Genomic DNA, 12,537 nt, shown 5'->3' with positions numbered 1-12,537 from the left:
GTAAGGGATGGCACAACACTTGCCTCGCATCTTTCTATGAAAGAATATCGCGTCAGTTTAGATGAAACTTTGCATTCAGGTAGAGCATTGAAAAATATCGCACACGTATTTTTTATTTTATTATTGAATAATTTACCAGCCTCAAAGTTGTGAGTGAAATAGCTGTTTAATTTCTGAAAAAATGAGGGTAAGTTTTTGATTAATATTTATAAAATCTGAAAATACTTTTTGCCGTGCTCTTTCAGTTTTTTTTAAATTTATTTGAATATGTATTTCATCCACAATATCGAGACTAGTTTTCACCTATTAAATTTTAGTATTAACGTAAAAAAAATATATAAATGTTAGAGCAGATAATACGTGTGTATTATTTTTCGTTGCTTTATTTACGTGAATTTACAAAATTAATCTTCTAGAAAAATAAATTTGCATTTCAACTTTCCATATTCCTCCCACGTTGCACCGTGATTTGACGTGGATCACATAAAAGTTTGTACGATATGTACAACATATTTTACCATTAAGGCTACCTTTCACCGAATGAAACAATATCCGAGGACGTCAGCGAAGAAAAGTTTCTTTGCGCCGACGATGAGTTGACCAACCGTCCTTCGTGAACTTTACAGCGAATGGCTGAGAATGCAACTTTTCCAGAAATTTCATTCAAAAGTTTTAGAACGCGTAGTACACCGCTCTCAATTTCTGCTACGTATTAGGATACCGTATTGCAAGTCGAGCGCTTTACGTCACGAACAATGTATCAAGAGTTTGTACACGAGGGCATACTTTCAATTCACCAAGGGAATGCTTTACCTGAAATTTTCTTCGAGGCATGTTTAGATAGAAATTTCATCAATCTGACTATTTCCACTTACTACTTTCACGTGATTGGGTTCTTTTCGCTCTGTGCATACATTTCATTCTCTTCAATTTAAGTAGAAACAAATTTTCCGAACACTTTGGGATCTAATCCAACTCAAGCCTCAACAAAGATAAGAATAAAACAATAAAAATATCTCATCAAAGAAAATTTACCGAAGAACTCGCAGCAAAATTAAAATTAAAACTATATGTTGCAAGTATTTCGGTGTCATTTTGTCGAGATACATCGATGAAATAAATAGGGCGAATCAAGAACGTAACAATCACTTAAATGTACCCCGATTTTGTCTTCCTGGAAGCTCATAGCATGCACATATATTCTGGGCTGATCCTCGTACGTGCACGAATGGTAACTATTTTTATATCCAACTCATACTTGTATCCTAATTCTGGCGTTCTCTCGATTTACACTACCGATGGTACCTTCACGTTTGATTTTAATCTAGCCTATTTCTCTTTTGTAACGACCAATCCTCCTCTAACACACCGATCTACTATATACGCAACTAGACCGAAATAAGTCCGCTTCTCCTTTACATATGCGTGATTAGAACTGTCTCTGTGAGTATCAACGTTTTAGAGCCGGAGTAGCGGCGAAGAAGGACTGTCACCGAGCCAAAGCAGCGACTACGAGGATCAAGAAGAACTTGAGAATCAGCACTCCGCCACCGTACACGCAGTACGTGACATATACAAGTCCTCCTGTCACGAATGTCTCCTTTCTCTGTATCTTCTGTCCTTTCTATTGCTGCACTGGTAAAGTGTCGCATGATTGTGGCTAACGTAGAACAAAAACTCCTCTATGTGTGTGCTAGTAGTTATTATTAAATAGTACACATGGTGGAACGCTGTTGGGTCGGTGGGAAAGTGATGTCTGTTTTAACCGAAGCAAAGCTACTGGTAACGAGCAGCTTATAGTTGGATTGTAGGTTATTTTATTATTACTGGGTTACATTGAATGTTTTGGTCAGAACTATGAGGTTTATCGAATGCTGTAGTGGTCAATAATGCTAGAATAGTTGCTGAAAAATCGAATTGCAGCTGGGAGAATAGGAAAGTCTCAACCTGACGATCACGGTATGATGTGAATTGTGACGTTACTTTGCTAAATATTATAACTAGACTGCGATATTTATGGATTTATGAAAAATATGTATGAGGAAATCTATAAGAATGTGTACAAATGCAATAATAATATACATGTTACACCGTTTAAAAGATAAAACATATTTCTATTCAAGTTTCAATTTTTAATTATCTAATTATAACGAACAATAGTAAATTCTTTCTGATAGAAAATAAAAATGTCAAAATGATTCCACTCGACATTACTTTCTCACCGATCCAACGTAATTCTAACCATGGTTACCGTGCACTTACATTTAGAACGCTTTTTCGTTTGTTAATTTTTTACGTTTGGTCTGTCCGGTGGGGTAAGTCAATTTTTTGATATCCATAGTGAATATGTTCACTCGTCTAGTTGACTTCTTTGAGAACTATTGATTGTCTTTACTTTTCAATTGATCTTGGTAATTTCTGTAAATGAATAATCAAATTTTCATCAATGAAAGTTCCACGTGACCCATTAAGGTCTCTTTTGATTTCAAAACAGACAGGTGAACATAATCCAGACTTTACATCTGTATGCACGCAAGTTTTGATCACTTATTAGTGATTCGATCTCATTATCACCCATTCTTGTGCCGCTTCGCTGAATATTAGTCGGATGCATTCTACTGCGCAGTAGCGTTACGTCAAAATATACACGCAAAATGCAAAGGTAGACGTATATAAACATTATCACGAGTTATACAATCACAACACGTGCGTCTACTCCACCGACAAGTCGACAACGACGTCGTGCAGGCTCGAAGCCGAGGTTCGACGCCCATTGTGAATCTTCTACGATCGTGTCATATATATATAATCGTTGCATGTTGTCAAAACTTTACAGAACAATCGTTCTAATTTTCAATTGAGTCCGATTAATCCTGTATATCTTTTGTAAAAAGACTTCATCGATTGACTTCTATTCGATAGAGCAGCTACACGAAACGAAGTCCCAATTGACTTACAATAGCAACGCGGATACTTGAATAACCGTGATGGATATGTCAGAGAATTTAAAAAATTATGATAGAAAACGTAGAATATGAATGGTTTGAATTAAAACATATAAGTATAGAATAAAAATTATTCTATAGCGCCTAAACATTGACACATGTGTTCGAACCTTGGCGAACGTTGGCACATGTGCTCGAACCTTGGCGAACGTTGGCACATGTGCTCGAACCTTGACGAACGTTTGCACATGTACCTTCGATTGACTTGGCCCTATAGCTCCACAATACCAACCAATTTCTACTCCTTTACGAAAAAAAAGAAAGTGAAGAACAGCAAACTCTATTTCACGCATAAATTCATGCCCTAATGAAATCCACGACTTGATTGATCCACTGTACAACTGTTTTGTGTGGCTCTTCTATCGATCGAACAAACAGCCGTTTACGAATCTCCTCTTTTCATTTCCATGAATATGATCAGAAAGAAAAAAGCACGATCGACCATCCAGCGTTATTCAATTCCCTGTTAAAATTTCCAGTCGGAAGCTAGCGTTCTGCTGGAGGGCGACGCTAGGGCGCGGATCGCAGGACGAGCGAGAAACCTGCGACACGACGTACAACGCAAAATCTCGAGGCTTCGCCAGGATCGCGCCTCTTCCGAGGCTTTCCCATGCAGTGCTAGCAGCGTTGAAAGTCTTCCGAGCGGCAGCGGTTCCAGTACACAAGCGCTTGTGCGTGCTGGAAGCAATCATAGTTCGATATCCTGCGAGGACAGAGACGCTATCAGCCCGACCACCATGGGGCCTGTGCTCTGCAGGGCTAGGGCACTGGTGGACTACACGCCTAGCCCCTATGACAAAGACGCGCTGAAGTTCAAGGTTCGTTATGTGCCCGAACAAAATTTTCAATTATTTAATCTTGACAATAGGGTCGAAACCTCAGCGAACGTTGCCACATATGCCTTCGGTACATATATCCTAGATTTGAAATCTCATCCTCACGAGGACCTAATTGAGAAAGATGTCCCACCCTTACAGAACTTCAATATGCACATTGAACAGGTTGAACAAAGGACCCGAGAGAAACGTCATTAATTTCTAAAGTCGCCGAAGTCGTGTTCCTTTCTTTGAAACTTTTCGTAACGACGTAAGCACTTTACAGGATCGCCCGTTAAATGGAAACGAATCCGGGCGACGAATATCGTGCTTCATTCAACTTCATCCGAAAGTCGAAGGGTTTTCGTGGGCGAGTCGCAAGGTAAATCCCGTCGCTGGTTTTGTTGCAGAAGGGAGACATCATCGACGTGGTGCAAATGAACAAGAGCGGTCTGTGGAAGGGTATCATGCACAACAGGATAGGCCACTTCAAGTTCATAAACGTTGAGATACTGAACGACAGGGTTCCAAGGCGCGGGGAATCCGAGGGGCGGGGGAAGTGGGGCCAGAGGTACAGGCAAAAGCCCGGTTCCGTTCAAGAGCTCTTGCAGAGAATGAATCTTCAGGTAGAGAGCAGTATCTTGCTACGGCTCGAACAAACTGATTCGCATTTGCATTGCTTCGAATACAAAGCAGGGATCCAGCTTTTATACATTTCTTTATTCGTTGGACCTCTTTCTTTTCATGCGCGCTAGCCCCCACTTGTTCCGTTCAGCACGTACCTTTTATAACGCGTGCAGCCTCACGGTTGCTCCATGGATCGTGACAAGTTCCCTTTTCAGCGACACTTTCTCACTTTTACTTTTCTTTCGCTGCGAAATTTTAAATAATTCGCGCGAATGTCCGCATTGGCTTCAAAGTTATTCGATTGATTGTCACTAGGTATGAAACAGTTGGGATAAGTATGGGAAAATATTCCGGTGTACAAATTGCATTATTTAACACGTTGACTGGCAGCCAATACACTTGAAGATTTCTAATGTTCTAATCTTTTAATGTTTTTTAATTAAATTTGACACAATCTTCAGCACGATTCTCTCATTGAATTTGTGAATAGTTCGGCTGAAATGCTAATTCACACTCGTTTAAAGAAGACATTGTATTTATCTATTGATCTTTTGTAGAATTGTAATAAACGAGCATATATGATTATAGTTTAAAAGACATTAGACAAACTTATGGAATGACCTGATATACTCATTTAAAACGAGTATCTATGATATGAAGAGTGATTTCTCTCCTAAAGTCGAAAATATTGTAACAACGAAATATGATATAGATTATACCGGGTACACGTTGATGCAACATTATTAAAATTGGCAGTTGACAATACGCGTCGTTCCCTTGTCGGATCAGTGTCTGCAATAACGTAACTAACGAGTCACATTTAGCTCACTGCATCTCTATACATTATCAAGCCATTTCACTCGCTTAATCTCAAGACGTGCACGTTAATATTTCACGTGTACAGCAAGCATACTGATCTGTAAACGTTTGGCGCGAAATTGTGTCAGCGAAGGCCATCGAAGCTTATTTTATTCACGGAACACACTCGCACGACAACAATATACGCTGCGTTCCTACGTAAAATTTCTAGCAGAACTTTCGACTGGTTATTCCACTGAATATTAAGGAATGCATACTGCTTCGACATGACGGGTGCCCAAAGCACATTACTCTAGAATTGCAAAAGCAATATTGGATTTCAATTTTACTCGATGCCCGGATCGGTCGACGGGGACCCGCGGAGTGGCCGAACCATTCTCTGCATCTCCACTCTAGAGTTTTATCCGGTGGAATAAACTAAAAAATACTCTTTATCGAGGGAAGCTGCAACACCCGGAGGACACGGGGCAGAAAATGACTGGAACGTATCGCACACGTGTTCCTAGAGTGATGCAATTAAAAGAAGTGAGTTAGCAGTGAGTTGTTTAGTATGCAAACAATATCGACGAAGAAACAGTTGCTGATGGTTATTTTAGTATTCGAGTTTTTCTTGCATTGCATTCATACTTTACCAGCAGTTTATTATTGAATGTATGCAAATGAATATATCGATAAATTAATCTGGCAATTGAAACGATATATTGTCACTGGTCATTGAATTTATGTATTGATCCTTTGTAGAAGTGTAATACAAAGCATGTCCAATCCACATTGATGCCCTAAAAGTACATTCAAATTTACGAATCGTGTTACAGTGAAACCCGTACTGTTAAAACGCGTGCTATGCGATGTTTCGCTGTGCTTATTTTCACAATTACTTTAACTATCTCACCGCCAACTTTTTCCCATCTTTAACGTTCCAGTTTTCTTCCACCGTTTGCTCATTCTCCGTTTTTCCTATTCTCTACCCGTTTCTCCAGTTTCAGTAAACTTGTTCTTTTTCCTCTCTTGTCACTCCTTTTTTACCCCGCTATACGTGAAATTGTTCATCTCTCTTAATGCCGTACAGTCCGTCCACGGATTAACTTTCATCGTATTTCATCGCCGACTGAAACTGTCGCAAAGTTAACGATGATGTAGATATTAATCAAAGCACAAAATAAAGTCGACTGAATCCACCACGAGTACTAATTCCTGAAATGTTGCAACTTAATAATTCTAGATTGGACGTCGAATGAATCTATGCGGCGAAATAATAGAATCGTGTAAATTATGTGATTTTAACAGCGATTTGCATACCCACGAACCAACGGGGAGTGGTAAAATTCCAATTAAAGAAATGTATTCTCTTTACATCTGCATAATATTTATTTGTGTCATTAACAAAAGAATGAGTGCAAATGTGAATTTTTGGTCGAGATAATGATGCGAAAGAAAGTGCAGACGATACTAATGAAAAATCGAACGATAATTCTTCTCAGGAGCACATTCCTGTTTTCGTGTTGAACGGATACGAGGATCTGGAACTCTTCAGAGAAATAGAACCTGCGGATCTCGATTACCTGCGTATACATCAGCCAGAACATCGTGCCAAGATCCTTACAGCTGTACAATTGCTACACGATCTACAATGTGAGTTACTTATAGTTCGACCTTCGTATTCCATTTTGGCATATTGTAGATCATTTTCTTTTTGAACTCCACATATTCCATAAAAATAGAGTAGAGTTGAAAGTCAAAATTAAATTATTAGATGGCACATATTTCATCCATTTATAGACCATTGAAAAATATTAGCACTATCTAATCCAGCTTATCAATAGTATCCTTATATAGTTTTCTGTATTACCTCAATTTTTCCAAAACATTTTCTTCGTTCTTCAGACTCCTCTTAGTAAATTAATCTACTACGCGATTGTACTACACGTGCACCACTTATTTGTGCTGATCTATTCACCCGTCAATTTTGTTATAAATATTCAGTTCTCACCCTGACCTGACTTAACCACCAAACAATGAAAAATAATCTAAACCATTGGATGTCCCAATACAATTCCGAATAATCAAAATTCCTCGAGGTAACGGAACTATACGTCGGTTTTTGTTGTATCCCAACAGCCGGAAGCGAGGGAGATTTAGCATCAAGTTCGGAAGGCGACGAGGTCAGTCGACTGGTCCTAACTTCCGACCAGACGTCCGGCCACTGTTCACCGTTTAATCGTCGCCAGTTCCCGCGAGATTCCGGCTGCTACGACGCCCACAAGAATCCCACCAGTCGACGAACCGTAAGCCCGGAGTCTGGAGCGACTACCAAGCTGCCCAGAGAGAACAATCTCGACGCCACAGCGTCCGCGAAGGGTATCGGTGGCGTCAGCGCGGAAGGGAACACCGTGTCCGATGGGAAAGACGACTTTCATCCCAACATACCCATCGTTGGGAGCGTGATCAGCCAGAAGGAAGCTCCCTTCGACAAGTCACCATTGTTGCGTAGCGGGAACATACGATTCATGACGAAAAAGGGAAACTTTGGCGAAACCGTGGTGATCGAGGACGCCTGCGATAGTGGACAGAAGCTTGGTAACCTGGTGAAATACGTGGTGGGGAGCAGCGACATTGGCCTCGAGGGTCCAGGCGGCGTTCCTGGCCTCGGACAAAGGGGTTGTATTAGTGAAAAATCCAGCGACTCCGGAGTCAGCTCATCCAGCATCAGCTCGGCGCCACCGCCTCGGGACAAGGCTCTAGCCAGCGTTGCTTCAGATTCGCCTACCAAGAACTTCGGGAACTTCACCAGGGCATCGCCCACCTCTCAACCAGCCAACAAGACTCAAAACGGCGACTCTGGATACCCGTGAAGAGTAAATGTAACGTTTCGATTCATCTTGCTTCGACGATCCGTGTCCAGTTTGGTTGTCAGAGAGTCATCGCGTTGTTCGTGTGACACAGGGTCGAATGATATTGCGAGTTGGCTGGCAAGTGGCAGCGTTTCGACAGGTTGAACGGATGACAAGTTGAATCTTCAGGAACGTTTTCTCGAATTTGGAACGAAACGATACCAAAGTAGGGTTTAGAAGTTTCCAATAGTCAACACTAGAGATCTCCGCAACCGAAGTACGCTGAGAGTGTCACCTGGTCTGTACAAGATCAATGGAAAGGTTCGGTAACATGTCAAACATCCTCGTTGCTTCTAACGATAATGGAATAGAGGAAGAAAATTGTTTGTGGAAAGTTCTTTTTGTATCGTCAAGAGCAAATTTTTTGATGGCTCTGAAAGGGAAGAGTGGAAAATCTGGTAAGAGTCTTCAACGTGCCCTGATGAAATTTTAATGAATCACGAGATACCACTTCTGAGACAAAGACTTAATGGTAATTGGGGCACGGGTTCAAGTGGGGCACATGTGTACGCGAACCTTTCTATCGATTTTGCATCATCGAGTCCAACCACGGCCGCACACGTTCGATCCACCTTGTAAATATTACAACATAGAAGTTTGCTTTAATTTCGCCTCACATAACACGGAATCGTATTTTAAAATACATCAGATCGAAGGAAATAACGAGGTGCCTTGGTACCCTTTGTTGCCTTAACGATCCTTTCTCCTCGTTACTTTATAATCAAAGGTACGCCGCCACCGTTTTTTCTTTTTCATTTTTTTTTTTTTTTTGTTTTAAGCAAGAATTCCAGCTTCATTTGTCCCTTCCTAAATTTCAATATCAAACAAAGGATGTACTTCGTTATTCCCATCTTGAATTTGTAAAAAATCTCGAGTAAAGGAGACGCAACGGATGGCGAGAGGTGTAAGAAACAGAATTTAAGCAGTTTTAACGAGGAGAGGCCGCGGCGAAGTTTCTCCAGGAGTTCGTGGCTTCGCACGAACGGAACGAATTCGGGTGGTGAGGTTTTGAATTGAGAGAGAGGGTTGGGGAGAGAGGGAGAGAGACGGGAAAGAAGAAATTACGTCACTGCCTGATCGCTTCACGATCTCGTCTGTTATTTTCAACGCTCGTGTAATTAATAATTAAATAAGCGAATATTATGTGATACAATAGCAATATACGTCCCCCTAATGTGTAGATAGGTAAAGTAAAAGCCTGTAATAAAAATACGACCGTTGAGGAAACGATTGAACGAGATACGACGGCACGATAACGATCATTTCACAGTTTTATTACGTTGTATAGGTCTTCTTAGCGATTATCATTTTTCTCGACGAAGTGACTGATTCTTTTAGATTAGTGACTCTTAGATTAAAGACTGCCAAGTTTTTCTACGAGAAGGAGAGTCGTTCATCCTTTGGTTTCTAAGCTGTTGCTACGTTTTGTCGGTTTATACTAACCGTGAACAGAAGAGTGAACTGCACTTTTGGCTACTCTTGCCAATTAATACTGCTGAAGAGCATGAACTTATTAGCCCTCTATAGCCCTTGTGTATTCTGAGGTCACATTCCCATGTATCTATATTATCAAAAAATTCTTGTTGATAATAATTGTTAATTAGAATTTCTGAAACGAAGACGATACACTTGGCAACTAGCTTTTATTGAAAGTTATACCCTTCTTAATAAATTTCATTATCAGTGCTTAGGAGTTATAGAGGGTTAATGTTCTCCTGTTTGTCTCGAAATTCGAGCATGCAAGGTGAAAAGCAGCAGGTTTGGTTAAAACACTAAAGTGAGAAATCTGTGGAAAATTGAAACATCTTTCTTCCATACTAGTTGTCTCATTCATTATTCAATTTTATTATTCAGTATCATTACAGAATGGGATACCAAACGTTGCCATGCAAAAGATCTTGTTTCCTTCTAAAAATAATGGAAAAAGAAGTCTGAAACATTTTTTTTTTTCATATTACAAAAAGCACCATTTTTGATAGTCATGTTTGATACCTCGTTGGTATTTGCGTCCCATAGTTGTAAAGCTTACAGATGCCTACGATACTTGAGTTTCGATTATTAGAGCGACGTTTGGAGTACAGAAACATGTATCCAAGGATATTTTGATATCTGTGGAATAGGATACAACATTAAAGAAATTGTAATTGCGTTTGTTTTCTTAGTGTTAAAAAATTCTACGATGCTATTATTCAAGACATACATATTCACAATCTGCATATCCATCTAAATGCAGCTGGTAGCATCACTTCTTAAGATTTATTCTAAACAGTTTTTACATTTTTTTTTTCTAGCATAAACGTCTCATTTCAGAGGAATACATTACTAGTACACGATCGACAATCCCCATCATCGATGCAACTTAGTTCTTCGACAAGATGGTAACCTGTACATGTGTATATTCACCATGCCACGTGAAACGTTGAAAGTTACAAAGTTTTTGTATGTACATACAATACGCATAGAAACCTAACGATGTTTTATATTGACCCAACCTTTGCCAAAACATTAGACTATACAAATCTATAAATATACGTACGTTATATATAACACCGTTGGATCTTATGTACATCTTTTGTATAGTGTAAAGTGGTAGTAGAGTTCGAAAGGGCAACGCGTAAACGAAATCAGGAACGAAATCTACGCGAGGTGAAAGAGAAAAAAAAAAAAAAATCGATCGACGGCACAGAATCTAACTCGATTTGTACGCATCCGAGATATTATATATCGCATTACTGTAAATAGAAGCCATGTACTCATTTTTGTCGAAAAAGAGTAACTCGATCATTGTCGAAGACGACGGAGACTGATGAGCAAGCGTTAGAAGAAATCTTGTAGAATTTAAGATGCATGTTCACCTTCTTCATTATTATCGATTTACGAGTAGTTTTTTGGGAAATTCACTTCCCCCATTTTTTCGAACGCTATTTCGTACGACCATTGACGAATGGAAAGCAATTATTGTACATGTGAAATTTTGTCGTTCGCGACTCGACTGGGGGCGGGGGAGGCGATGACACGCGCACGACTCGATTTTTGTTGACACGTACTGCTTCCACAACTGCGACTGATTTGCTGTATGTCTTTCGTGGATACGTGGGGCGTCGTGTGATTCTCGAACAAAAGAAAAGAAAACGAAATTCACGAGAACTCGAACACGTTGTAGGTGATAATAAAAGACGAACTCTGCGGTTATGTTGAATTAAGTACGGGATGCCCTCGTCGATAGGCATCGATATCTCCAAGCAGTGACTCTATTCAGAAGTTTGACAGTTTTAGCAAAATAAATTAGCGAAATGAAAAAAAATCTTTATTATAATAATACACGAATTAACGATAAACGCTGTAGCTTATCCGTTCCATCGAGAGTAACATTATTTGTAGAGAACGAGTCAGGATGAAAATGAGAGGGAGAGAGAAAGAGAGAGAAAGAACGAAGAGGGGTGGACGAATGCGTGAGAGATGTTAATTGACGACTACTTTACGAGAGTACGAGTAGGCACGATAGTGATTTTATTAGCTCGGGGAGTACGCAGCATTCGATGTACAAAAGAAGATACATTCTAATAGTAGACACAATAAGCTGTAATTTAGATAAGTAATTCGAGAGAGAAGAGCTTCGAAAGGAAAGTTAAAGGAGCCTAAGCGCGCCCATGTTCGAAAATGGGAATCGGTTTGTTCGCGAACGTCTAATGAAACGAAATGGCCACCGTCGGAGAAAAACGTCAAAAGCATTGTGTCTAGAAGGTCGTTAAAAATCGCTAGTGAAACATGATTAAGCATCTACTTAGCGGTCTAGTCTACCTATTCTTGCGAAGTTTACAATTCGAGGTATAATGATGTACATAAAGAAAATAAAAAAAATAACGAAACTAATTAGGAAACGGCGAATCGTGTCAGTGCACGTACGCTGAACATTTTGATATGCTAATTTTGTATTTATTCATTAATTGCGGGGTTTACAGAGGTCACAATTCGTAATTCTTATTGTCTCTTGGTTCTCGTATGATTTTCGACGATAACTGCTAATTTATTGACGGTGAATAAAAATAAACGACAGAATACGCAGTCTGGTTTCTTCTTGTACCCCTCCCGAATAATTCCTAAAATCCTGGTTTGGTATTTTCAGAGTGCAGTTGAAAGTCCAATTCAAAATAGTAATTTTTAGTAGAAAGGTAAGGAGCTAAACTAGGTTACGAATAGAATATGACACGAAATGAATACGTCAGAGTGAATAGGAGCTAACACGACTTCGCTGTTTTCAGTCACTATTTAACTTGTTAAGAAAAATGTTTCCCAGATTATATGTAGATGCTTTCAGAGGTGAAAAATACAGCAAATACACTGTCAGAGAACACGGTCGGCCTTTTGAATGGGAGCTCG

General features: G+C 39.7%; 1 protein-coding gene across 4 annotated transcripts in view; it reads left to right on the top strand.

Annotated features, from left to right (window-relative positions):
- Positions 1–12,216, top strand: part of LOC128886341 (SAM and SH3 domain-containing protein 1-like) — a 319,040-nt gene extending 306,824 nt beyond the window's left edge. For 3 of the 4 annotated variants that reach the window (XM_054141138.1, XM_054141140.1, XM_054141139.1), the window contains 5 exons: positions 1,463–1,561; positions 3,485–3,823; positions 4,231–4,446; positions 6,748–6,898; positions 7,385–12,216. In XM_054141138.1, coding sequence (XP_053997113.1) covers positions 1,463–1,561; positions 3,485–3,823; positions 4,231–4,446; positions 6,748–6,898; positions 7,385–8,118 — 1,539 coding nt within the window. In that variant the 3' untranslated portion in view covers positions 8,119–12,216. The remainder of the gene's footprint in view (positions 1–1,462; positions 1,562–3,484; positions 3,824–4,230; positions 4,447–6,747; positions 6,899–7,384) is intronic. The other variant, XM_054141141.1, reaches the window with a different exon arrangement.
- Positions 12,217–12,537: the final 321 nt, after the last annotated feature.

This window comes from Hylaeus anthracinus, unplaced genomic scaffold (assembly GCF_026225885.1).
Source record: "Hylaeus anthracinus isolate JK02 unplaced genomic scaffold, UHH_iyHylAnth1.0_haploid 11982, whole genome shotgun sequence".
Taxonomy (NCBI): domain Eukaryota; kingdom Metazoa; phylum Arthropoda; class Insecta; order Hymenoptera; family Colletidae; genus Hylaeus; species Hylaeus anthracinus.
This window is presented reverse-complemented; position numbering and strand designations above follow the sequence as displayed.